The following is a 27,844-nucleotide window of genomic DNA, read 5'->3' as shown; positions in this document are numbered from 1 at the left end:
AAGAACCCAGCGAACCGAATTTTTGAACATTCGCTTGTCTGGTAATTCCCTGTAAATCATGCAAAGAATACAAATAATTATTATTATGCTTTGTTTTTTATTATGAGCTGTTAGGCTAGGTTCACACTGCGTTTTCAGCATCCGTTTAACGGATCCGTTATTTTTAACGTCCAGAAAAATAGGGTCAGCAACGTTTTTTGGTCCGTTTTGGTCCGCCAAAAAAAACGGATCCGTTTTTTTTTTATAATGGAAGTCAATGGAAAAACGGATGCACACAAATGAATCCGTTTTTTGCAATCCGTTTTTCATGCGTTTTTTCCAAAAAACGGATGCGTTAAACGGATGCTGAAAACGCAGTGTGAACCTAGCCTTACTAATAAAGTTATGATGTATTATTAGATGACAATATAACAATATTTATAATAAAATGTTAAGTATTAACATAATAACAATGTTATGTGTTGCACTGAGTATTACTAGTATGCATTACTATAAAAATGTATTACATAAAAATAATAAAAATAAATAATGACGCCTAACAGTCACAAAATTATTGATATTTATTATTATTACTAATGCAGATCTTAATACTTTAAAATAATAAATATTATTATACACAAGTTATTATATCATTAATGTCTTCCATCCATGCCTTGTGTCTCTATCCTGGCATTGACAGGACTACCTTATACATTTGAACATGGAACATATGCAATATGGGGCCGTACAAGGATGCAAGATCAGCAATCGTTTGCAGTGCCTTAATAAGGCGTGGCCAGGCCTCCCAAATGATCATTGTATTGTTTGTGTGGCCATTAACATTCTTTGTTTTAGGGCACACGTCTCTGTTTACACAATGAGATATCTGTCTAAATAATTATATATTTCCCCGCCGGTCAAATCAGCCGATAAGTGGGTGTTTTCTGCTGGCACTTTTACACGGCCAATTATAATCTGGATGAACATTTGTAGGAACGGTAGACCATGTGCACAGATCACTTCCTGTCCCCAAGGGGCTCACAATGTAAATGTTGCCATATACCCTATATAACTAAACTCAGAAAAATCATTTGGTCTTCAGCTGTTCCTTCTGGGCCTCTCCCTTCCCATTACACGTGCCCATGCATCCACACGCAAGAGGTTGTCCCTTTTCTTCCCCTTTGTATGGTGGTACAACTGACTGATTTTAGATTGAGGTATAGAAGTATAGTAGATCAGTACGTCAGTATGATTTTTCCTATGTGTAACTGTAACATGTAGAGTGTATCTATACAGATTCCGTATCATTTGTATTATTGGTATTTGGTATATGCATACATGTTATTGTAAAAATATACAGGCAAGTTTGCATGTACTGTATGCACGTCTGTATGTATATGCTGCTTGCTGTGAATCTTTAGACACAATTTAAAGGTATTATTTGGATACCAGAAGTAGTTGGCTTCAGTATGAAAGAATTAGCTTGGCAATGTATGATAATATTATTTATGTGTTGGAATTTTTTTTTGCTTTAGACAATATAAAACAATTTAAACTTGATATGCAATAACAGATGTACAGTAACAAATATCTTTGCTATAACAAACAAAGCCGTTGTTGGAAGATCCTTATATGGTTTACATCCCACAACGGGACAAAAGAAAACTGTATCAGAGACATTGGTACAATTACACCGTGCAGTGTGGTAATGGAAAATTAATCGGGTTATCAAGGATTAGAAAAAAACACAACTACTTTCTTGCAAAAAACAGCGCCACCTCTGCCCTCAGGTTGTCTGTGATATTGCAATTCTGCTCTATTCACTTCAATGGAACTGAGCTCCAAAACCAGACCCAAACGGAGGACAGGTGTGGTGCTATTTCTGGAAGATCAGGGAGGCCATGACCCCCAAATGAGAGAAAATGTAAGAAAATATCTGGCTTTACCACCAGTACCCTGCCATTTTCATGAGAAAATTGAGTGAAATACAATATAGCAGGAGAATCTAAAAGCCATAATACAATGTACTGTTCATTATTCCCAGAAGCCTCGGCTGTTCTTCCATGCGGTATAAGTATTTAAGTAATAAAAAACTATGGGGGAAATTATTATTCAGTCTTTGTACTCTTTGAAGTTCTTTTTTATTTTTTAATTTATCGATTATGGGGAAAAACTATAGTAAATTTTGAGCATTTTTTCTCAATCATGTAGAAAATTGGTAATGACTAATGAGTAAAAATGAGTTAATTTTACACATGGTCAAAAATGTGCACAATTTGACATTTTTGTGCAACAATGGATTATTCTAACAAATACTAATAAACTGCTTGAGATTTAGTTAGGTCTATCTATATATAAGTATTCTTAATGCTTCTAAAAAATAAAAAATTTGAGTAGAAATTAACCCCTTCAAGACAGATTCCTTTGATGCCCGGATGTCCAGGTAAAATTAATGGATTGTTCCTCCCTGCTATAGCGCTTAAATTTTTTCACCTACAGGGCTGGTTGGGGTGTCATCTTTTTTCTTAAAGGGGTTATCCAGCGCTACAAAAACATGGCCACTTTTCCCCCTACTGTTGTCTCCAGTTCAGGTGCGGTTTGCAATTAAGCTACATTTACTTTCATGGAACTGAGTTTCAAAACCCCACCCAAACTGGAGACAAGAGAGGGGGAAAAGTGGCCATGTTTTTGTAGCGCTGGATAACCCCTTTAATATCATATTGGTCTAGCATAAAAATTTTGATCGCTTTTTATAAAAAATTTTCTGATACATAATTTAATAAAATCAGCAATCCTGGTGTGTTTTTTTTCCCCGTTTCCGCCATTCATCGTGCGGGAACAATAATGTTATATTTTAATAGGTCAGACAATTCCGCGTGCTACGATATGTAATATGTTTATTTATTTTTATTTTTTTTATTTTTTTATTATGGGCAAGGGGGTATTTTAAACTTTTTATTGGGAGGGGGTTTATAAGGGGTTTTTAATACTTTTAAAAACTTTTTATTGCATTTTTTTTTTTACATTTAGTTCCACTGTATAAGATGCAATCATTAGATTGCATGTACTGATCTATGCTATGCCATAGCATAGCATAGATCAGTGTTATCGGCGATCTATGTATAGAGCTTGCCTGAGAGCAGACTCTATACATAGATCGCCGATTTGACAAGACGGAGGTAAGTGGATTAGCCCCGCCTGTCGGCACAAGCGAACGGGCCCCCCACAGCATGGCTGTGGGTGTCCCGATCACTTAGTGACAGATGCTTGATCTGTCACTGAATACATTAAACACCGCGATCGCTATAGATCGCGGCATTTAATGGGTTTATGAGACGCAGCTGCGTGATCGCAGCTGCTTCTCATTACCTCCAGCCCCAGACACACTGATGTGTGCGGGACCACTCTCACTGCAGCAGTCCCGCACACATCAGTAACCCCATGAAATCAGGAACATATATATACAATCCTATTGCACAGGATATGTGCAGTAGGAACGTATATCTATGTATTACTAATGGGAAGGGGTTAAGGAGCTTACTGAATACTGTTTTTTTTATTGAGTTCAACATAGAAAATATTGAGAATTTATAACAGAGAATGTTATCATTAATTCTATGGTCTATAAGTACATCAGGTTAAACGTTAACTGAGTCTTTTCCTTCAGTTGGGTCATGTGATCTTATGATGACCCTCTGTAAATCCCATGTACTTCTGTGCTCACAATAGGTTCACCATCTCAGTCAGCAGAAATCTTTGTATGATAAAGCTACATATACTGTTTATTCTATACAAACTCTCCAAAAGGGAGACTGAAACTCAAAATCCAATTACTGAGGATTATTATATACCTACTGCCATACAGTTATAATGCAGTACATGACTGTACAGTATTATATTTATAGTGTCTTAGCTTATTTAGAAGAATAAAGAGATGAGGGATATAACACTTAGATGGTACTTGTTGTAACCGCCCATGTGATGCTATGCTAATGAATTGTGGGATTTATGAAAGATTTGAAAGGCAGAGAATGCAGTTTTAAAGAGAATCTGTATAGCCCCCCAACAACTGGTACTGTTTTTTTCCAAGGTGCTGCAGGCCTAGGGCACAGATTCTCTAGGCCCCGCCTCATTGACATCCCACCGCTAGAATAAGGGCCCTATTACATCATCAGATTATCTGAGAGATTCTTTTTTTGAGCCAAAGTCAGGAATGGACTATAAACATAGAACTGGTCATAAAGGAAAGACTGAGATTTCTCCTCTTCTTAAATCCATTCCTGGCTTTGGCTTCAAAAAATCTGTCACATAATCTGTTGGTGTAATAGGGCCCTAAAAGTTGTTTTTACCCCAAATACCGGCCCCAAAAGAAAGGCAGACCACCCGAATGGACATGTCTTAATGAAGACATCAATACGATACTGGTGTAGATAGTGGGCAACCAAAAGTCACAGGACCCTGCTATAGTAATTACAAGTGTCGATAAAGTTGAGCTGGGATGTGACACTGTAGGAATGATGGTGGTGAGCAGCATTACAAAGGCAAAAACAAACAAAAAAAATCTTCAAGTGCTTCTTTAAAGGTGGACATTTACAGGAAAGCAGCAGCAGCAGTATTGAAATATTACTATGGCTAATCTAATGAGGATGAGCAGTACAAACATGCATTTTGGAGTATATTTATCTTATTGTTTCATTGTGTTGTTCTGCTTATATGTACTCTTTGTGATGTATAAGGTGGCGGAGAAGGTAATGTTGTTTCAGGTAAATCTGTAGGTGTAAAATTATTCTCTATTTCAGAGTCCTGAGGAAATAGAAAGAAAATTAAATATTAGACAAAATACCAAATACCAAAATATACAGCAGATATGTTAAAAAAAGAGAGATATGTTAAATAAAACAGTAGATTTATTTGTCATATGTAAATGTAGCACACATGTAAACAGAACCATATGCTGATAGGTTTCCCAGATGTATTCTATGGATTATAATTTATGTCCTTACCTGCTTTGCTCTGCAGAAAATGGTACAAGTGTCATTTCAAGGGGGAGAAATAGGAGGGAGCTGCTCATGCATTATATTCTATATGGCTTCCAGAAAAATCCTGCTGTTCCCCCTCATGGCTCACAGTAATCAGTGTCAAATATACAGGTATGTATACTCTGTCTATACAGGAGGCTGTTATACTCACTAGCTCTCATGGATCAGGAATCTCCTCTAACAAAAACTAGTGCCTTGGTGTATGAGATGTCTCATCCCCAATATATTTGGTTGTAATTGCTATATTCTTTCCCTACACTCATACATAACTATGTGATTTGACTTACTCTTGTAAAATGCCTTGTGTGTGCTTTCCTTCTATCTACAGCTGAATCTTTACACAAAAAAACACACACACACACACACAACTCAGGGTCCTATTACACTGAGCGATTTTTAACGATTAACGATAAACGATCGCAAATGAGTAAGGATCGTTACTATGATCATTATTGCGATCGTTACTATGATCGTTTATTCCTTCTGATCCCAGCAAAACAATGAACAATGTGCAATTACACTGAACGATTAGTAAAAAAAAAAAAAAGCGGCACTTGAGTGAACGAACGTGGAATTACAGCGAACGATTAGCAAACGATTAACGATAATTTTAGGTTCAGATCTAAATCAACGATCAACGACATACAAACGATTTTTCAAACGTTGCCTGCAATTACATAGAACAATTATCATTTAAATTCAATTGTTAAATTCAATTTAACGATTTTTCGCACGATAATTGTCCCGTGTGATAGGGCCCTCAGACCTGCTGTGCAATCCCCCTACACCCCACCTCTCCTGTGCATACCCTCTCCCCTTCTTCTAGAAAAAGACTACAAAGAGTTGCTGGCCCCAGAAACTATGATCTGTCAACATTAAGGTGAAAAACTTACATAACTTATAAAGCAGCTTAATACCACACTGAAAAATTTTAGTGCAAATGTATTCATAGATATTAATGTGTATATGAATTGTCAGAAACATTTCCTGTATCATAGAGACCTGTCATGAATTTTGATTGGTGGGAGAGACAGTGATCACATACAAACTCTTGTCACTTAACGCCTTGAGGACCAAGCCCAAAATTACCCAAAGGACCGCGCCAATTTTCATTTTTGCGTTTTTGTTTTTTCCTCCTCCCCTTCTAAGAGCTCTAGCACTTTCATTTTCCTAACTACAAGGCCATGTAAGGGCGTTTTTTTCAGGAATAGGTGTTCTTTGTTATGGCGTCTTTCATTCTACCATCACATGTATGATGGAACCCCCAAAATAATATTTATGAGAATACAAGTTGGTGAAATTGGAAAAAAGAATGCAATATGGTAAGGTTTAGGGGGTTCCTGTTTCTACGTAATGCACTATATGGTAAAAAGCGACATGATACCATTATTCAATAGGTCAGTCCAAACACAACCATATATATGCAGGTTAAGGCCATGTTCCCACTGCGTAACAACAGCCGTGATTACTACAGTACTTACATAGTGGTACCTCCTAAGGAATCCCGGCCGGAGTGTATACACATAGTATACACTCCGTCCGCGATCCCTAGCAACGCCGCAAGAAACTGACACGTCAGTTTTCTGCGGCCGCTATTGATTGATGCCCTGGGGTATCCGTTCGGTAGGTGATGTAGTTATTGTCCTAAAAAAACAACGTGGCCTAGATTGTGTATGCATCTCTGTCCCTCCTCCCCGCCCTCTTCATCATTAGGAATGCTCCAGGCAGATTGCCTCCTATTCCTCAGCTGTGTGAGCACGGCACAAGGGCTGATTGTTAGGGCACAGTGTTCATTGCAGAGGAATAGGAAACATCCTGCCAGTGGCATTCCTAATGATGAAGAGGGTGGCGAGGAGGGACGGAGGGGTGGTGCAAGGTTAGGGCACAGGTCCTCTAGGCCACGGCAGTTTGACTCAGGGCTGCAAGTTTAAAAGTTGTTTTTTAGGACAATAACTGCATCACCTGCTGAACGGACCCCAGGACAGATCTTGGATTAAAAGCAGCTATCTGAAGGTACAAGCGGTTTGGGGGGTCAGATTGTGGGTACAGAGTCACTTTAAGATCTTTTAATAGAAGTCAATTACAAATCTCTGGCACTTTCTGGAACCAGTTTATTAGAAAGAATGTTTTGCTGAATTACCCCTTTAATTTTAGCAATAGGAGGATCTCATCACCCAGACTTCCATCGATCAAAACTTTTGACATGTCTCTGACATTTTCAATTTTTTTCTTTATGAAAAGAGAATAAATCAACAGGGACCATAACAAATAGAGGAATTATTTAGATCAGACTTTACCTGTGGATTCTTTCTCGTTGAATGGTACAGTACATATAATTCAAAGATTCCAGCAGAAACAGAAAAACACAGTAGAGCCACGTTTGTACCAATAAGAGCATAATGAATATTTAGGCCACTCTGCAACTAGAAAATACAAAATAGCAAATTAAGGGGGAATTTAATAAAGGGGTTATCCAGCACTAGTCTAGCCTGATGGACAAGGCCTTCAGATTTACACAGATGCTTTAAAGAAGCAGTGCACAAAAAATATTATTGCCCCCCCCCCCTCTGGTAGGCTGTGTCATGTATACTCACGGCAGCTGATTGGTGTCCTGCGGCATGGCTTCGTTCCAATCCCGCGGCGCCGCTCACATCCGCCTCTGCTGTGACTCCTCTTCTCTGCCTTGTAACTGAACGCTGGAAGTCACGCACTTCCATAGAGAATGCATGGAAGAGTGTGAGATCCGGCGTATAATCACAGGACAGAGAAGAGGAGTCGCAGGAGAAGAGGATTTGAACTGCGCCACGGGATTGGAACGAAGCCATGTCGCAGGACACCAATCAGCTGCCGTGAGTGTACATGACAGAGCCTACCAGAGGGGGGGGGGGGGGGCAATAATATTTTTTTGTGAACTGCTTCTTTAAAAAGATAGCTTAGAAAAAGCTGCTTTCTTCTAAAACCAATGCCCCACCCGTCCTCAGCTTTCATGTGGCATTACAACTAAGCTCTATTCAGATTAGTGCAACTGAGCTGCATAATGTATGATTGATTATACATGAAAAGTAGAATAAATTGGTATAATATGCACTTGGCAAAGTCTGCATAACCCTTTAGTGAGGTAGAATCAGAGTGCTAACAGGGGACAGCTCAGTGTATGCTTTAAGGCTATGTTCCCACACTGTTTTTTTACTTAGTATTTTGCAACCAAAACCAGGAGTGGATTAAAAACACAGAAAGGCTATGTTCACACACTGTTGAAATTGAGTGGATGGCCATCATTTAACGACCGGCAGATAACTACAATTGTTTTTAAATAACAGCAATTATTTGCCATTTTCTGATGGCCATCCACTCAATTTCAACAGTGTGTGAACATAGTATTTCTGTGTTTTTAATCCACTACTGGTTTTGGTTGCAAAATACTGAGCAAAAATATTGTGTGGGAACATAGCCGAAAGTAAACGTCATTGGTGTCATATGAGCGTTTTTTTATTACAAAATATAGACGATTATGTGTATTTTTGTAGTTTATTTTATTACCATATGCAGGCCATTTCTGTGTGCAAAAATCTGGTAAAGACCCCCTATATTCCTAAAGCCTATGCACTGTCTGCACACGGTAGCTTTGTATAAGCAGTAGCATAGCTGAATTGTCCCTCTCTGCTCCTACTGCACTGTCTGCCATGCTGTAAATGAGGAATGAGATGAAGAGCTATACTGGGAAAAGATAAGTGTGTGTGCGTCTGTGTGCGTGCGTGGGTTTTGGTGGTGGTGGGGGGCTAGAGATAGGAGGCCATGCTGGGCACTAGGCATGAAATGGGAAGTCATGCTAAATATAGTGGCCTAGATTAAATAGTATGGCCCCGAAACACCACAATATAATTTATTTTACTAAAGGGGTGCCATAATGGGAAGCAGGGATGAGATAAGGAAACCATGCTGGGACCAGGAATGAGAAGAAAACTAATGATGGTAAAGAGGAATGAAATAGAGAGCTATGATAGTGACCAGGGCCGCCGATAGGGCAGTACAACTGGTGCTGCCGTATGGGGCCCGGATCCTAAGAGACATGGGGGGGCTCGCCGGGCCCGCCGGCCGCCGCCCCCCGTCCGCTACGCTAGGGGGGCCCGCACAGCCCCCCTTGCCACTTGTTTTTGAGCATCCCGAGAAGCTGCGGCCGCGCAGCTTCTCGGGATGCACTGATCGCTTCGAAGTTCCGCCCGCACAGTGAGCGGGCGGAAAATTAAAGCGATCAGAATATAGGAGCAGGACCTGTCTGCGTCCTCCTCCTGTATTCCCTCCCATAGGCTGCCGGCACTTCATACCAGCAGCCTATGGGAGGCCGGGACGTGACCTCTCTGGCAGGCGTGATGATGTGACGTCATCACGTCTGCCGGAAGTCCCGTCCCTGCGGCTCGCAAGATGGAGCCAGAAGAGGAGGAAGAGCTGCTGCCTGCACAGCGCGGATTAGGTGAGTAGGATGTTTGTTTTTTTAGGGGCACCTCTGGGGGCATTATTAGCTCATGGGGGGCACCTCTGGGGGCATTATTAGTATATGGGGGCACCTCTGGGGGCATTATTAGTGTATGGGGGCACCTCTGGGGGCATTATTAGTATATGGGGGCACCTCTGGGGGCATTATTAGTGTATGGGGGCACCTCTGGGGGCATTATTAGTACATGGGGGCACCTCTGGGGGCATTAGTATATGGGGGCACCTCTGGGGGCATTACTAGTTCATGGGGGCACCTCTGGGGGCATTATTAGTTCATGGGGGCACCTCTGGGGGCATTATTAGTTCATGGGGGCACCTCTGGGGGCATTATTAGTATATGGGGGCACCTCTGGGGGCATTATTAGTTCATGGGGGCACCTCTGGGGGCATTATTAGTTCATATGGGCACCTCTGGAGGCATTATTAGTTCATGGGGGCACCTCTGGGGGCATTATTAGTATATAGGGGCACCTCTGGGGGCATTATTAGTATATGGGGGCACCTCTGGGGGCATTATTAGTATATGGGGGCACCTCTGGGGGCATTATTAGCTCATGGGGGTACCTCTGGGGGCATTATTAGTTCATGGGGGCACCTCTGGGGGCATTATTAGTATATGGGGGCACCTCTGGGGGCATTATTAGTTCATGGGGGCACCTCTGGGGGCATTATTAGTTCATGGGGGCACCTCTGGAGGCATTATTAGTTCATGGGGGCACCTCTGGGGGCATTATTAGTATATAGGGGCACCTCTGGGGGCATTATTAGTATATGGGGGCACCTCTGGGGGCATTATTAGTATATGGGGGCACCTCTGGGGGCATTATTAGTTCATGGGGGCACCTCTGGGGGCATTATTAACTCATGGGGGCATCTCTGGGGGCATTATTAGTGTATGGGGGTACCTCTGGGGGCATTATTAGTTCATGGGGGCCACCTCTGGGGGCATTATTAGTTCATGGGGGCACCTCTGGGGGCATTATTAGCTCATGGGGGTACCTCTGGGGGCATTATTAGTTCATGGGGGCCACCTCTGGGGGCATTATTAGCTCATGGGGGCACAGCAGGGAATCCTACATACAGGGGGCACAGCAGGGGATCCTACATACAGGGGGCACAGCAGGGGATCCTATATACAGGGGGCACAGCAGGGGATCCTACATACAGGGGGCATCCCACATTCCTACTCGCTTTACTGCACATAACACCAAACAGCGCAGTTACTATGGGAGCCTACAGGAGGGAGAAAGGAAAGGAAGTTGCTAGAAATGTGCAGAGTCTAAATTGTTTGTCTCGCAGGTTCTGAAAAGATTAAACATATCTAGAAGGAATCATCATGGAGGACTGGACTGGATGGAGAGGAAAAGGGAAAGTGACGCCTCAGATCAAAGAAGACGTCACCTGTGAGTCACTGTATGACGGTTTTCTTATTTTGTAGAACATCATTTAGTAGGGGCGCCCCGAGGTGACAGCTACTACATTATCTGTACTCAGAGATATCACTGTGTTATCTGTGCTGTTACAAAGGACTGCAGGTGACTACTACATTATCTGTACTCAGAGGGATATCACTGTGTTATCTGTGCAGTTACATAGGACTGCAGGTGACATCTACTACATTATCTGTACTCAGAGGGATATCACTGTGTTATCTGTGCTGTTACATAGGACTGCAGGTGACATCTTCTACATGATCTATACTCAGAGATATCACTGTGTTATCTGTGCTATTACATAGGACTGCAGGTGAAATCTACTACATTATCTGTACTCAGAGATACCACTGTGTTATGTGGTGTTACATAGGACTGCAGGTGATATCAGGTGATTTCTCCAGGTTGCAGAAGTTCAAACTTCATCGTGCCCTGCTGACAGTTTATTATGGGAGTTGTAGTTTTGCAGCATGTGGCTCTTCTGGTTGCAGCACTACAACCCCCATCGTTTCCAACTGGCAGTTTATGATGAGAGTTGTAGTTTTTCAGCTGAAGAGTCAAAGATTGGAATACAATGATAAGACAATGACACAGTACAGTCCATTAATTATAGGGGGCAGTAGTGCAGTACATGAGGTGGAGGCAGTGGCAGTGCATTAGAACATGGTGGCACATTAGAGTAATTCGATATAACGTTAGATATGACTTTGCCTGATCGGGTGAGATGGGGGGGCCCCAAGCTAACATTTTGCACCAGGGCCCATCAGCCTTTAGCTACGCCCCTGGGTACAGCTTTCAGGGGCCCGAGCTCAAACAAGGATCCAGGGGGGGCCGGCCATCCAGCCTCCCTGCATACAGGCTCCTGACAGCTGTACCGCACAGGCAGGAAGCAGTAGAGACACAGGGCCCCCGCCCTTCACTATCTCCTCTTCCTGCTTTCACTTGTGCTGGGATGTCGGAGAAGGAGGGGGAGGGGCGGGGAGCCGCTGTGTGAGGAAAGCGACTGCAGCACCTGGGACCTGGAGCTTCCCTGATCAGAGTAAGTGTGTGTCTGTGTGTTTATATATACATGTGTGCTGGTGTCTGTGTGTTTATATATACATGTGTGCTGGTGTCTGTGTGTTTATATATACATGTGTGCTGGTGTCTGTATGTGTGTATACATGTGTGCTGGTGTCTGTATGTGTGTATACATGTGTGCTGGTGTCTGTATATGTGTATACATGTGTGCTGGTGTCGGTATACATGTGTGCTGGTGTCTGTATTCATGTGTGCTGGTGTCTGTATACATGTGTGCTGGTGTCTGTATGTCTGTATACATGTGTGCTGGTGTCTGTATACATGTGTGCTGGTGTCTGTGTGTGAGATCAATTCTAGAGAACTGGCTCATATACCCCATTTTCCCCAGTGGCTTAAAATGTAACCTCTGTTATACAGTTATAAAATTGTAGAACCTAAATGTGAACAAAGTGCAATTTAAATAGACACTTACTTGTATAGCTGTCTCTTGTGCTCTGTATGCAGTGCATTATATTCACCCTTGCAACGTACAATTTATAGCGTGTCTACAAGCCCAGCGGGGCTCATTATGATGGAGACTAAAACTTATACAAGAGTGGGGTTGGGGTTCCCCTGTATTCAGAATGCTGTTGAGTGCTAGGCAATGCCCCGTCTGGGATTATTGAATTTCGAGGGTCTATGCAGAGCAGGATAAAGACACCTCTGCTGCACAAACAGGATCTCCTAGAAAGCGTTCTCACCGCCATGTATTCGCTATCACTGGCTTGGGTGAGCTAAACTAGTCTGCCTGGGGGGGGGGTGATTTGTATATGCTCACTAACATGGAACAGCCTCATTATATTAGCCTTATCAACATATTCTATGTTAGTGAGCATACCGGGGGGGGGGGGGGGGGATATTGGTGAACATATACAAATCAAACAGCCCCCCAGACCCTCGAAATTCAATAACCCCAAACGGGGCATTGCCTAGTACTCAACAGCATTCTGAATACAGGGGAACCCCTACCCCACTCTTGTATAAGTTTTAGTCTCCATCATAATGAGCCCCGCTGGGCTTGTAGACACGCTATAAATTGTACGTTGCAGGGGTGAATATAATGCACTGCATACAGAGCACAAGAGGCAGCTATACAAGTAAGTGTCTGTATGGTGACATTTAAATTGCACCTTGTTCACATTTAGTTTCTACAATTTTATAACTGTATAACAGAGGTTAGATTTTAGGCCACTGGGGAAAATGGGGTATATGAGCCAGTTCTCTAAAATTGATCTGAACCAAATGATACCTCCCAGCAAGGCGTGGGTCGAACACACAATTTTTTTTTTATTAATGTGGGGGGCCCAGACACTTTGATTGTATGGGGCCCCGAAATTCCTGATGGCGGCCCTGATAGTGACCAATAATAAGAGGACGAGGCATGCTGGCCACCGAGAACAAAATAGCCATGCTGGGAAATATGAAATAGATGAGAAGCCCTGTGGTAAACTAGCAAAGTAGCCATGCAATGGTGACGGAATAAGGAGAGCCAGAAATGACACAGGGAGCCATGCTGAGGAATAGGAATTAGATGGGAAGCTATGGTAGGCCAGGAGTAAGAGGGGGCACAATACGGAGGATAGATGGGGAACAATCCTGGGGACCAGGAATAAAAGGGAGCCATCATGACAAGGACCTGGAAAGTGACATGGAGCCAGATAGACCAGGAACTAGAGGGGTATAATGCATGAATCCAATAATAGAGCACACAATAAAAAGACATGGTTTATTTGCTATACATTTGCTGACCACCACCATACAATAAAATGTCCCCCCTCTGTGTAGATTTGAGTTGGCAGCCCAAGGATCTTTCCCATACAGTTTATATAGACAAACACATATACATTTAGGGAAATGGGAAATCTTACTTGATCTTCATCATAGTATGGTGCTTTATCCCACAACGTCTGCAGGTCTTTTGCATTAAACATAAGCCCGACAGAACTGACAACTCCTGTTATTATGTTGAAGCACAGTGAGATTCCGACCTGTAGGGTAAGATCAGCAAAGAATTAACATTATCGTCTTTGTTCTACTTATTGGGCTGCAGGTGATTTGGGCACATTACCTGTACCTGCATAGACATGTCGTACTATTACATCAACTCATGTAATCTGCCTTCTGAACATGGCAAACCAGTGCAGTACATCATGGGATGGGGAGGTGGTAACCCCTTAATTAACTACTACTTGGTAAAGCCTTGTCACTCCCCCTCCCATACCTGACCCTGCTTGGGGCTAAGCTTCAAGCTGACTGTCAAGCTAGCAGGGTTAGGGATGGGAGGGGGAGCGATGAAGCATTACAGCCTCCAGTATTTCAGGGGCTTAGGAACACCTCATTGACACTTTGTACTAGAAACTGAAAGGATTTTTCTATGTTCTGTGAGCAGATTCACTTTAAATGTTTTGGTTGGTATTGACTGCAGCATCTAGAGGGTTATTACAACCCTGATCCTGCCACTTATCCTGCAGATGCATGGACTGCACCCACATGACTTACATGATGAAAATAAAAATCATGGAACAGTAACTGACAGCCATCAATTATGTACATTTTTAGGCTATGTTCACACTGCGTATATGTCCGGCCGCATATTTTCGCAGCCGGACATATACGCGGTAAACTCCGGCCGGGGATTTACGTTACTTGCGGCCGGCTACGTACGAACCGCGAACTTACGCCCGTAGTCTACTTACGCTTCCCAAGCGCCCTACGTAGTGACCTCACAGCGGTCTTTTACTTGGAAATCTTCACCTAGCCCCGGACACCCCACAGAACCTTTTGGATCGGCACAAAAAGCTGCAAAAATGAAGAAATCACCACTACGTACGGGACCGCATGTAACGCTACGGGCGTAAGTTACGGCATTTTCGTCCGCAAACAATGGTCTGGTTCATTTTTTACGCCAGCACGTACGATCCGGGCGTAAGTTCGTACGTAGTGTGAACTGTGCAGCCGTACTTCGTATACTTTCCATTATACGCAAACTACGTAAGTCTCCGGCCGCTTATTCACGGAACGCGCTATGGCCGGAGACTTACGTAGTGTGAACATAGCCTTAACATGGATCATTAGCCCTTATGGGGTTGTCCGACTAAGAGACTATGGGGGGGCATGTATGAAAAGGCGAAAATGCCTTTTTTAGACGCAGATGGCTGTAAAAATATTCGCAAATGGTATTTTTGCGAATATTTTTTTTGCATCTGCCCCATTGCGACACCTTCGCCAGTGGGGTGAAGAGGGGGCGTTACAAGGGGTGCGGCAAAAATGCTACTGAAACCTACGCCAGCTCTGAGCTGGTGTAGGTTTCAGAATTTTTGTACTGACGGGCTCCGTGCGATCGGGATTTATGTAGAGGCAATGCGCCTCTACATAAATCCCCTGAGCTCCGGAGCTGCAGGGACATTTGTAAGCCCAACGTAAAAAAATGCCGGACTTAATAAATGTCCCCCCTTGATCTTTAACTGTCTAATAAATAAACATACAGTATTTTGGTGAATAAGGTTATTTTACTACCTTCTCTGCTTTCCTTCTGTTTCTAATTCTGAAAAATAAAGTAAAATAACCTTATTAACTGATATTTGTGGTCAATTATTAGGTAGCTGAACAAAAAAAAATTTGGCAGACAACCCCTATAAGGACAATATGAAATGTTTTGTTATTGCTTATTTATAGCTGTGGTCACCAAAGCAGTGTTGGCTGCACTGGAGCGGTTGCAGAATTACGGTCAGTAAGGATGTTTTTTTTTTTTAGTGAGTTAGGTAACAGCCTTTAATCAAATGGGGGGGGGGGAAAAACCTTGAAAATCTCTTTAAAGTTATAATTACCTATTTCTGATAAATGAACTCACCTGGCAGACAAAAGGTTTAATATGAGCGGTAATCAACAGACATCCCGTAATCAGGTACTGTAAAATATAAGAGAGCATTTGATTTGTTAAGAATATTGAAAATGCAGAATATTGGAATATAAATGTATATAATCCAGGATGGATGCATGTGAAATGTTTTCTTTTACACTGTGCCTTTAATTTTTTTTTTTACAGGCACTGCCATGGCCAAACAGGTTAAATATAAGCAAAACTAGATTCTACTGGAAGGAAGGCAGCGCTTAGTACTAGTACTACTGAGGAAAGGTCACACACCCTTATGCACTTAATTTATTACACACAGGCATCGGCTAAGTTCACACAACGTAAATTTCAATAAATAACGGCCGTTGCAACACCGGCTATTTATTAAAAATTAAAATACCATTGTGTCCTATGGAATCCCGGATGGAGTGCATGTGGCCGCATAGAAAACTGACATGTGCAGTCAAGGTTAAGTACGGCTCATTAAACTGTTTTAAATTGTTTGGCCATCAATTATTGAAGGTGTGTGAGCTGACCACTAGGGATGAGCGAACTTTTGAAAAGTTCGGTTCGGTTCGATCCGGCGAACTTTCGTGAATTTCGGATCGGTCCGAACCAAAAACGAACCTTGCTCTAACGGCTGAATAATTGCAGCTACAATAGTGGGAGTGTGATAGGGTATAGTTTCGTTCAGTTGCAGTTGCTATTACAATGAAAAAAGTGGGAAAATTTTTTTCCAAAAATAATGAGAAAAAAAAATAAAAAAAATAATAATAAGAAGAATAACATTAATAAAATATAGTAAATAAAAGTGCCAAAATAGTGAAAAAAAATATTGGAAAATAAAGTTTACAAGGAGGATGCGGCAGCACTTGATTGCACCCAGGCCAGTATTGTTGAGAAGACACGGTTTTACGATATGGTCCACATACACAACGACTGAGGTATATATATTTTATGATAACGAGAGGGGCCGGATGTCAATAGGGGTCGAGGGGGGAAGCCAGGTATAGGTATTGTGATTCTAAGTGCAGGGACATCCATGATATGATTATATGTGGTTATCATGTGACGGACCAAGGTCACATGACTGAGTGACATCACTTCCGGTTCCCTAGCATTACGGACATAATTGATTACTTCATATGCCACACATGAGAGGTATGTGGTTGATTGGTCGTATGGGGTTTATAAGGTTAGAGCTCAGTACTTGGGACATCACCCTCGATAAAGCAACATGCGAAACGCGCGTCGGGTGAATGGTGAGGTGGACTCATATACTAAGGACATGTATGGGTAATATCTATTATCTTTGGATGGTGTTTTCTTTCTTTTTTCGCACTCACTGTGAGGTTTATTTATTGTATGTAATACCAGCCCAGTGCCCAGTATATATGTATATATAGGTTTTCCATTAACTGTTATGTACTTTCTGATTATTTTTGAGTATTTTATGTATTTTCTGATTATTTTTGAGTATTTTTTTTTTTTTAACTTTTTTGGTTGCGAGCAGCTAGCCGGGGTTAACGGCGCTGACTTAGCGTCACCTACAACAGCTGATCACAAACAAACAAACGTCTAGTGTCTCCTCTCTGTCACGGAACAGTAGCTGATTCAATGCTACGTGTCCTGAGTGACTCTTCTCAATTTTCTCTCCCTATTTCTTTTTTTTATCTCCCTATCTCTCCCTAGATATCACAATTTTTGAGTTAGATGGCTATCTCTCCCCTCTCTACCTAACTCTTGATTTCTCAGCCTCTTTCACTATGTATGGGCTTATCAAGCTTTCCCTGGATCTTGCGATTTATTTTTTTTTATCTTCCTCTCTCCGGCTTCTCTCACAAACAATATATACTCCTTCTCTATCTCTCCCTGTACTTATCCAGTTGTTTGGATATGTAATCTATGTGTTTTCCCTCTCTGCCTAGCGTGGCCCTCTTTTCTCTCTGCAGTCTAGACACACAATGAGAAAGAACATGGACGCTCAGGCACTTCCTGTTACTGGAGTGACGCCACACACCTTGATATTCACATAATAACAGGATACAAAGGATTATAGGAGTAATAATCCCTTGTAGCCTGTTCTATTCTCTGATTAAAGTACAGTTTTGCGACGCCGTTGCGATTTTAACGAACTTCGTCACTTTTTGCAAAGTTCGTAATGAATCTGGTTCGTAACAGTTCGGTTTGCTCATCCCTACTGACCACCTTAAGAGGGATTCCTGATGGTATTTTTTTAGGGGTTCACCTATCAGACATATTGGAGTCTTTCACTGGCTTTATGGCCTGGCTGGATAATCCCAAATTGCATCCTATGGAGAAATGCTTTCATTGGTTGTGTAGAGGTCATGTGGGCTGAAGGGATGGGTTTAGTGGGGGAAAACCTTAGTTGTGTAGTATAAAGAGACTCACTTGTTGGCTTATGTCATGTGACCTTGATGGATGGGTTTAGTGGATGGGTTTTTCTATGTAAATAAAAATGACTAGAAATAGACTGGGGATTTGTTAAGTAAAGATATATTAGGGGAGTTATTTTTTTTTTTGTTTTATTGGTGATTTTAGATCTTTCTGTTTATGTACCATGTACCAGTAGGACAGCGACCCTACAGTACAGTAGGAAACTATTGTATATGATTCATGTATATCCAGAATGAAAAGCTTTGTTTAAGGTCTACTCACACAAACAGGAGCCCAGAAAGGAATTCCGTATGTTAATGAGACAGAGAAGACAGCAACGGTATTGGATGCCAATGCTGTGCCTATCCCAGCCTGTGCAAAGCCAGCTACCAGCAACCATACCTAACGGGAAAGGAGAAGACAATGTTTTCAGAATACTTTGTAAACTTACAGTGTTTGCTTTTTTTTTTTTTTTTTTTAGAATTAGCAGTTTTGAGGCCTCTAGAATTCTGTCAACCCTATACCAAGGGTGGGGAGGACAGTGTAGTAATAATTTATTTTGTCATCATGCAAATTGCATGAGAGATGAAACATTTGATGTGTCTGCTTCGGCTTTGTCCAGTGGGCTCTTTGTGATCCTAGAGCTCCCTGTATTGAGCATTTCTCCAGTCCCTCCTCTTATCTATGATTAACATCTATATTCATCTCCCTATTGGATGCTTATAAAATAGAGACTGCTTAAAGTGTCACTGTCGTTTAAATTTTTTTGGGAGAAATCAAGGCGATTTTAAGAAACTTTGTAATAGGGTTTATTAACTGAAAAATGCATTTTTATCATGAAAAAGCAATTTAAAGCTCTCCCCCTGTCTTCATGGTTTTCTTATGGAGAAGGGAGGGGTTGAGGGAGATGAGGCACCAAAACAAGACAACAAAGAGTTAAGTTACAGCTACATCACTAGGCTATCTCCTCTGAAGTCAGCACTGACCTCTCTGACCTCTGAATATGGCTTTCACACAGATCCCACTATGTAATCCTTTGTTCTCTGCTGCAGACTAATCTCCCTCCTTCCTCCTCCCCCCTCCCCTCTCCATAGAACAGACAGGACTCGACTGATGTAAAAGAGTCGAGATTTCCTGATAATGAGCAGTGAATGAGAGAGAGGAGGGGGCTGGGGAAAGGCTTTTTGAATGCAGATAATGGCCTATTTGCCTAATAAACCAAATTACAAAGTTTCTAAAAATCACCTGTACTATTGATTTCTGCAAAATAAAAATAAAAATACGACAGTGACACTTTAACCACTGAATACAGATAGCACTGGGAAAGAGGCAGGAGGAGGTGAAGGTAATATTCTACTTTATTCTACATTCATTTTTTGCCTTGTTTTCTATATAAAATACAATGTTATACATTTCGCCACTAGGTGTCTCACATACTGGAAAACTGCAGTCAAGTCTCTGTCACTAAGGCCATTTGGTCTTTAGTAACAGCAAAAAAGAGACCAAATGCAGGAAGTGATGTCAGTTGGCCCATTAAAGATGAATGCTCATTGGACAGCAGCCAGGCACTGCTATAGTTGAGTAAACTAACTGATAAACAAGCCTGCCTAATAGCTTAGAGTAAAATACAAAGCATAACCAGGACTATATGAGCCGCTGGAACAACAAAATTAGAATGGACAGCATACATAATGCAAGCTTTAACTATATATATGCTGGTGTTTTTTTTATTTCCTATACAGGTTATGTCCTATGCATTCTTCACACAAATCCCAAATTACTCTGGAACACTGTAAATTAAATATATCAATATTCCTATTTGGAGTCCAGATGCCAGGTCTGTTCTAGTATATCTGAAACTAATTTTGGGAAATGTGGCCTGTTCTGCACTATTATTTGTTTTTGCACTGGAGTTTATAATTGAGATTTTTACTCACCCCCAGAATTGCTGGTGGACTTTTCCAACATTTATATATAAAAAGTGACTTGTCAGAGGTTTGTACAGCATTGGGTATCTGGTATTCAGCTGGGAACATTTCATTGTATGGATCAATAAAAGATTCTTCATTCCATTGCTGAGTGCTGAATGAGCTGTTTACAACAGGAAGGGGTATAGTCCATATTGGTAACTCAGGAATGCTATCATATGAGGGAGGCTGGGCGTGTTCATCCAATGGATGTCCAGTAGGTGGCACTGTGTTAATATTCCACATTGGCAATCCAATAATTTCCTCATATTTTGGGGGTGCATATTGAACAGATTCTTGATTCTGTGTGGAGGTTCCATTCATTTGTAAAGACATCAACAACAGTAACTGTGGAAAAGAAAACATTGGATGATGAGCAAGGGCTTTACTGCACTGTGTATAAGAGCATAGATCTTACAGATTTACATAGATTTATAGAACTATTGTGCATGGAGGGACACATGAATGTTCACTGGGTCATTTGTGCGACCATTTGGTTTATTCGTTCATAGGCCGCACATTGCATATTACATGGGGAGATGTATGGCTGAACAATTTTTAAGCAGAACAAGAAAACAATAGGATCAGCTGAAGGACGAGCATATGTTTGTTTTTTGGTTGATCGCTGGTTCTATTACACAGGGCAATATAGAGCTGTTTGGGTAATCGCTCTGGGTAATAGGGCACCAACTGATTTGGCTCTGAGCCTTCAAGGTGAACTAACAGAATACAGATAGATCATGTGATTTGCCAAAAACATACAGATAAGTGAAGCGCTGCGGAAACTGTGTGCGCTATACAAATAAAAACATTATTATTACAGTGCATGTAACGTACAAAAAGCCTAGTGCAAACAATTTATTAAAGGGGTACTCCGGAGAATAAATAAAAAAAATTCAGATCAACTGATGTCAAAGTTAGGGTGCGTTCACACCTACAGGATCTGCAGCAGATCTGCAGCAGATTTGATGCTGTGTTCAGTTATTTAAATGAAATCTGCTGCAGAAAATCAGCTGCAGATCCTGTAGGTGTGAACGCACCATTATACAGATTTCTAAATGACTTCTATTCAAAAATCTCAACACTCTATTCAAGTCTCAAAATCTCAGCACTTATCAGCTATGTTGTACAGGAAGTGGTGTATTCCTTCCAGTCTGACACAGTGCTCTCTGCTGCCACCTCTGTCCAGAGCAGTAACAAATCCCCATAAATAAAAACCTCTCCATGTTTTGACAGTTCCTGTCACGGACAGAGGTGTGACAGCAGAGAGCACCACCTCCTGCAGGGCATACAGCAACTGAAAAGTACTTAAAAACACAACATTTTTAAATGATATCATTTACAAATCTGTACAACATTCTGAGACCAGTTGATTTGGAAACATTTTTACCCCCACTGGAGTACCCCTTTAAGAATAGGCATGCATTCTATGCTATGTAGCAACCACCATCTTTGCCAGATACTGTAGAGTAATTTGGTGACATTTCCTGGTCAGTTGCTCAGATCAGTCAGTTCTTATCTTAAAGTAAACTTTGCCTTGCGTCACATCTATACTTCCTGGTACCGACAAAGCTCTGCGCTGTTCCAACTACTTTTTATTATTATTATTATTATTATTATTTTATTACTTTTTCTGGTCATTTGTTCACAATATAAAAGAAAGCCAAAAGTCTGTTGTATACTATAATACAGCATCTGCACAATATTACATTGTACTCAACGCGCACTAACAATTTAAGGTATACTTAAGCCACACACATAGGCTATGTTCACACAACGTATGCTTTGTATAAATCACGTCCGTTGTTGCAATCTGCAACAACAGCCATGATTTATACAAAACATACATTGTATTGGAATAAATGGACTCCCAACCGGAGCGTATACATATAGTATGTGCACCGGCCGGAATTCCATCCGGCCTCACGAAGTCAGTTTTCATGTCAGTTTTCTGCAGCCGCTATTTATTGACGTGTCAGTTTACACAACGGAGCGTGCGAATCCGGCCGCACGCTCCATTGTGTGCAGCAGTGAATTGGGATGCGGGCGCATGTGGGTGCAACCGCATCTGAATTCACCAGAAGTGAAGATCATCCAGTCGGTACTGCAGTATCGGCCGGGATGATCTTCAGTAACACCGGCCATTCTGTGACCCTGCTGGATCACAGAACGGCTGGTGTTATATGTAGTGTGAACCCGGCCATATACTGTATACATATTTAAGATATGCCGTTACTTTATTATCAGTTTAGATCCAACCTCTGGGACCCCCACCATTATTGAGAGTAAAAGACACTCAGCCCTGGTCTTAAAGGGGTTCCCCAATCAAAACATACTTGTCCCCTATCAACTTGTCTGACCTCCCTTCCCCCCTGGTAGATTTCTAGATCGGCGCCAGCTCCTTTATTTTAAACACAGCTGTGGGTCGGTATGTGACCCTGGCTCTATTCAATCTCTATGGAGTTGTCGGAGAGAGGCGAGTACAGCTCTCGCCACTGGAGAGAGACGAATACAACACTTGCCCCATTCTGAATGAATAGAGCCGCGTGTCACGTGCCAACCAAAACAAAGGAGCCAGGGGCCGATCTGGAGATCACCAGGGGTATGAAGATCGGACCCCTCGCAATTTCTTACTTGTCCCTTATCCTGTGTGAAGAGATTTAGGACTTGTAAGACCGCTACACATAACCACAAGCGCACTGTTACCATGGCAACTGTCACACAGCTATATGGCTGTAAGGGAGAGCCGCCATGTTTGTGTATTTGTGGACAGGGATAATAAGAAAATCAGCTCCCCATTCACTTCCCTGAAGACAATAAGCTCTCGGGGAAAATAGCTTAAGAATCCTACCTTCCCATTGTACTCCTTGGATCCTGCAGTCATATTAACTAGCCTATACAACATACACCGTAACGCTAGTACACCACCATCATGTAACAGACTTAAAAAAAACTTAACACTTAAAAAAGGCATTATAAAATATAAAAAGTAAGATGCAAGTCTTAAGGCGGAATACTCACCAAGCAGTGAACCTTTAGACCTCCTGGCTGGTTGTGTAACTCACATGTGAAGGTTTTTCACTGTCATCTACTGTCATAGTTTTATTACCTTCTCAGATTACCATTAGCTGAATGTTTTGTATATGTAATGGAATATTGCAGAGTGCAACTTGTTATCTCCTAACGTGATATGGAAATTTCAGTCGGGGAATAACAGCATGAACACATCAGCCATAAAATTAAGACCTGTGTAGTTTCCCCTTATGCAACCAAACAAGTTCCGATCCTCTAACTTCTTCAGGACATTACAAATTTTAATTTTTGAATTTAAAATTTTCCTCCTCACATTTCAAAAGCCAAAAAGCCTTCATATTTCTGATTTACAGGGCCACCTTAGAGAGCCCAAGCCATCCCAAAGAGGGAAGGGACTCAACTCTTTGCCAAATTTTTAAAACAATATCTGTTCTAAACATGGACCTCCAGTTGTTCTCATTTGTTCCCCCTCATTTGCACCATGTTAATCATGTAGTCCAGGTGGGGTCAATGCCAATAGGGCCATCACCCTAATCTCTAAGTCCTTTCCTCTGTGCCTTGTATTGACAGATGTGAAGGAGGGAAGTCATAGGCCTGGAATCTAATCTGCTCTGGCGGATCCTTGGTCTCTATGCTGTCCCTTCAGCTATTGTGAAAGTCATTGGCCAATTCTCTGCATCCTTTCAAGTCTCAAATAGCACTTGACAGGGAGATGATCTCTCCCAGGCTTTACCAGTCCATATACCACATGCCTTTTTGAAATCATTGACCTCTGTGTCCTCTTTCAGAGAAAATCTGATGGTGGTGTTGGGCTCTCTGATATCGCTGCCATTAGGAGAAGAAGCAATGGATCTGCATAGAACAGGTCTTTCTCCACATGCCCCTTGGCTAGGGACACAGGTCGCCCCTGGAGGCATTACTATGTTCCACAATTAGAAACACCTTGAAAGTTCTCTCCCCCTCCTTACCTAAAGTGTACATCTCCCCCTCACCTCTTTTTCCCTTTTAGGGAACCTAACTTTCTCAACAGGTTTGGAAGGTGGGGTTTTTGACTGCTGGACCCTGGCCTGGATAGGATAGGGCACACCATTTCCTTTGTGGCAATGCTTGGCTAAAACCTTACTGACTTTTACTGAGCCATGTCGATTTTGCCTTTGACTTTGTTGACTTTGCCATGTTGACTTTGATGTAGACTGTGAACTGGAAGCTAACAAGGCATTTGGCTCTACTTTGGCTCTACACACATCTCTGGCCAGGGCCAGACTGACTATAACCAAGATTGGTACTAACCAAGAAAAGGGTCGAATCTGGGAGACTCCTTCCTCAGACCATACTTAAAATTGAAGCTATGAAATAGTCATGTGAACAAACTGTTTACATCATTGGCATGTGACTGCTGGATGTTAACCCTTTCTATATCCATAATACTTCAGTGTATGCAGTTTTAGCAGTGTTTAGCACTGTGACTAACAAAATGGAAGTTTCATTGATAAATATATGCCCTTTGTCGTTAAGGGGTTAAGGCATTGTACCAAAGTGGCTCTTAAAGGGAGGGTATCAAGGGTTAAAGTTTCTCTTAAAGGGACGCTCTTTTCAAGGACTATGTATTTCCCTGGAAATACAAATCTAGTTACTAAATAGAATGACATTACTAGCTTTTGGTGGTGTTTTTCATGGTAAACAGTGTTATTTAAAGAAATGACTCTTTCTACAGCATAATCAGTGTATGATCTTATATGGCTTATATGGTTGTCAAATAGCTGGGATATGTCTTTTATTCTCATTTTACTACATAAAGTAGGTGCATAGAGTCAACAAGATATCACACATAACAAAAGGAATTATGCAGTTTGGTCACAATGCAGCGTGTTCAGTCATGGAAAAGAAATGCATCTTATCATAATACAGTAAGTTATTGTAGTGAGTGCACTTATTTTGAAGGCAATTGTGGTATATTGTCCATATGTTTATATGTCACCGCTGTTATGCACATCTCATCATCTTGGCATCACTGGCGTCATATATCACTAGGTGACGATCTAAAAAGAGAAAGAAAAATGATGAAACCTGTAAACCTGTCAGGTGAATTCACAAATCACATATACATAAAATGTGAAATCTTTTCTTTTGTTATGTCTTCTCCTTTCTTATATTTACTTCTTCCGTCCTTTCCTTCTATTCTCTCAGGTTTTCTTTCCTCTATATTTTCATCTTCTATCCACTCCTAATCTTCTCTATTCTTCCACTGAAGTATACTAGTGTATGTCCTGCTACATATACAATATAAAAAAAACTCCTCTAAAGATTTTTTTTTTTAAATGAGGTTCTTAGCAAATCATTTGATTAAATAGAATGTACCATCTCACCACGTTAAGGTGACCTCAGAGAGATGGTTCCTAACACTGGCTTCTCCTGGCCTAACATTAAGCTTACAAAACTGGGCATGAAGGATCCAGTTACACTCTGTTTAAAACACCCACAGTAGATGAGTGGAGTACAAGCTAGAAGGAGGTAGCCACACCCCTTGACTATAACACAATAAAAATTACCACTATTCACACTATGCAGGTGCAGGCTGCTGTGATTAATATACAGACAAAAACAGTTTTTGATTGAAGTTCAAGAACCAAGGTACCACTGTACTGAGCTTATTTTAAGGGGAACTTCAGCATTTTTTTTTCTTTAAGATCAACTGGTGTTAGAAAGTTACCAAATTTGTAGTTTAACCTCTTAGGGACATATGCCGTACCCGTGCGGCATATGTCCGCAAGAGGAGTTCAGAGCGGGGCCGCGCCGCGAACCCGCTCTGAACTGCTGCGATCCCGACTGCTATCTGCAGCACGGGACCGCGGCTAATTAACACCCTTGGATGCAGCTGTCAAACATCTAACAGTGTTTAATGCAGCCCATTCCTGGTGTCTAGTGGCGGACCCCCCCCCCGCGCGCGATGCGATCGCGGGGGGATCCCTTCATCTTACCAGGCCAGGCCTCAGCGACGTAATGACGCTGATTCCGGCTCGGTATTCTATTGTATTGGCCTGCAGCAGGCCAAAGCAATAGAGCACAGATCTCATGGATCGGTGCTGTGTTATACAGCTACACTGATCTCTATGAGAGATCAGTGTAGCTTTATTAGAAGTCCCCCAGGGGGACTTCAAATTAAAGTGAAAGTGAAAGAAAAAAAGTGTTTCCATTAATAAAAAAAAAACCCTCCCCTAATAAGAGTTTGAATCACCCCCCTTTTCGCATTTTATTAATAATAAATATATAAATAAATAAACATGTTTGGTATCGTCGCGTGCGTAGTCATGCGAACTATTAATTTATTACATTCCTGATCTGGCACGGTAAACAGTGTAAGCGCAAAGACCCGCCAAAATGCAAAAACTGTGCATTTTTGGTCATATCAAATCCAGAAACATTGTAATAAAAAGCGATCAAAAAGTCCCATATACGCAGTCAAGGTACCAATAGAAAGAACACATCATGGCGCAAAAAATGACACCTCAATCAGGTCCATAGACCAAAGGATAAAAGCGTTATAAGCATGGGAATAGAGAAATTTTAGGGAACGTTTTTTGCTATAGAAGGTTTTATTTTTTTAAAAGCCATAAAATAATATAAGTTATGCAAGTTGCATATCGTTTTAATTGTACCAACTTCAGGAACATGTATAACAGTTTTTCCATAGGAGAAACAGCGTAAAAATGAAAAAAAAAAAAAAGAAAAAGAATTGCGTTTATTTTTCAATTTCACCACGCATATCATTTTTTTCTGGTTTCGCAGCATATTTTGTGCAAAACTTAAGTCTGCCATTGCAAAGTACAATTAGTGATACAAAAAATAAGGGCTCATGTGGGTTTCTAGGTGAAAAAATGCAAGTGCTATGGCCTTTTAAACACAAGGACTATTTCAGTAGGTTTAGGCTGTCCTATCTCAGTAATAACAGAGATGCTGAACAGAATGATGTATCCCTTACATTGTTCTGTGTAGCTGATTCAGAGATATCCCCCTGAATAACATGGACAATAAGTCGTCCTATGCGTATGAGCCCAGTAGTCCTCAATATTTATGAGAAGCAGAAAACTCCACCCACCAGCTGCTGATTGGCAGTTTTCTATCCATGCTGTGTATTGGCAGTCAGCTGTCAATGAACAGCTGGAGGGCGGGGGAGGGGTGCAGCAAGAATCCTATTCTCCTGCATATTAGGAGAACGGCTCCTAGAAAACCTTTTGCTTTTTTTTAGAAAGTTTTTTTTTAAGCAGTAATAAAATAAAAGTTATATAAATTGCCTATTGGTAATCATACTGACTTGAAGAACATAGATAAAATGTCAGTTTTTCCGCAGGGCGAACAATGGAAACTCAAGACAGATGAAACCACCAATTCTCCACTGAGTGCTTTGTCTCTTTGTTTCTGCTTCATTTTAGAAACCATGATAGTCTCTATGCATCTCTTAGCAGAAAAGTGAACAAAAAAAAGTGCACTACAGAGTACTTCTGTTACCCTGTTCTAGTGAAATTGGATAACATTTGAGGTACGCTTCAATAGAGGGTTTAACTAAGACTGGTGTCTTACAAAAATTAGTTA

The 27,844-nt window shown here is 41.4% G+C and overlaps 2 protein-coding genes across 6 annotated transcripts in view; both read right to left on the bottom strand.

The window, feature by feature from the left end:
• Positions 1–513: 513 nt before the first annotated feature.
• Positions 514–25,049, bottom strand: LOC138799634 (uncharacterized). Of its 3 annotated transcripts, none has more exons than XM_069981086.1 (7): positions 23,243–25,049; positions 20,192–20,569; positions 18,537–18,656; positions 15,855–15,911; positions 13,873–13,992; positions 7,316–7,441; positions 514–4,782 (listed from the first exon to the last, which is right to left on the bottom strand). In XM_069981086.1, exons 2-7 carry the CDS (start codon positions 20,555–20,557, stop codon positions 4,672–4,674), a joined length of 900 nt encoding a protein of 299 aa, XP_069837187.1. In that variant the 5' UTR covers positions 20,558–20,569; positions 23,243–25,049; the 3' UTR covers positions 514–4,671. The 3 variants fall into 3 exon arrangements, with proteins under 3 accessions (XP_069837187.1, XP_069837185.1, XP_069837186.1); XM_069981084.1 differs by lacking the exon at positions 23,243–25,049 and adding an exon at positions 23,073–23,230; XM_069981085.1 differs by lacking the exons at positions 18,537–18,656; positions 23,243–25,049 and adding an exon at positions 23,073–23,232.
• A 5-nt stretch (positions 25,050–25,054) lies between these two features.
• The window catches only part of LOC138799635 (uncharacterized), a 97,479-nt gene continuing 94,689 nt past the window's right edge, over positions 25,055–27,844 (bottom strand). For all 3 annotated transcript variants that reach the window (XM_069981088.1, XM_069981087.1, XM_069981089.1), the window contains one exon: positions 25,055–25,293. In XM_069981088.1, coding sequence (XP_069837189.1) covers positions 25,272–25,293 — 22 coding nt within the window. In that variant the 3' untranslated portion in view covers positions 25,055–25,271. The remainder of the gene's footprint in view (positions 25,294–27,844) is intronic.

Source organism: Dendropsophus ebraccatus, chromosome 8 (genome assembly GCF_027789765.1).
Source record: "Dendropsophus ebraccatus isolate aDenEbr1 chromosome 8, aDenEbr1.pat, whole genome shotgun sequence".
Lineage (NCBI taxonomy): Eukaryota > Metazoa > Chordata > Amphibia > Anura > Hylidae > Dendropsophus > Dendropsophus ebraccatus.
Note: the sequence above shows the minus strand (reverse complement) of the source record. Positions and strands in the feature narration are given on the sequence as shown.

What these genes read in the sequence shown, in the direction of transcription:
- LOC138799634 (XM_069981084.1), bottom strand. Translation starts at nt 23,195, where the DNA reads ATGCCTTTTTTAAGTGTTAAGTTTTTTTTAAGTCTGTTACATGATGGT. An exon ending in CCAAGGAGTACAATGGGAAG is followed by an intron (nt 20,570 to 23,072) that starts GTAGGATTCTTA and finishes TCTTTTCCACAG; the next exon opens with TTACTGTTGTTGATGTCTTT. An exon ending in CATACTATGATGAAGATCAA is followed by an intron (nt 7,442 to 13,872) that starts GTAAGATTTCCC and finishes TGTATTTTCTAG; the next exon opens with TTGCAGAGTGGCCTAAATAT.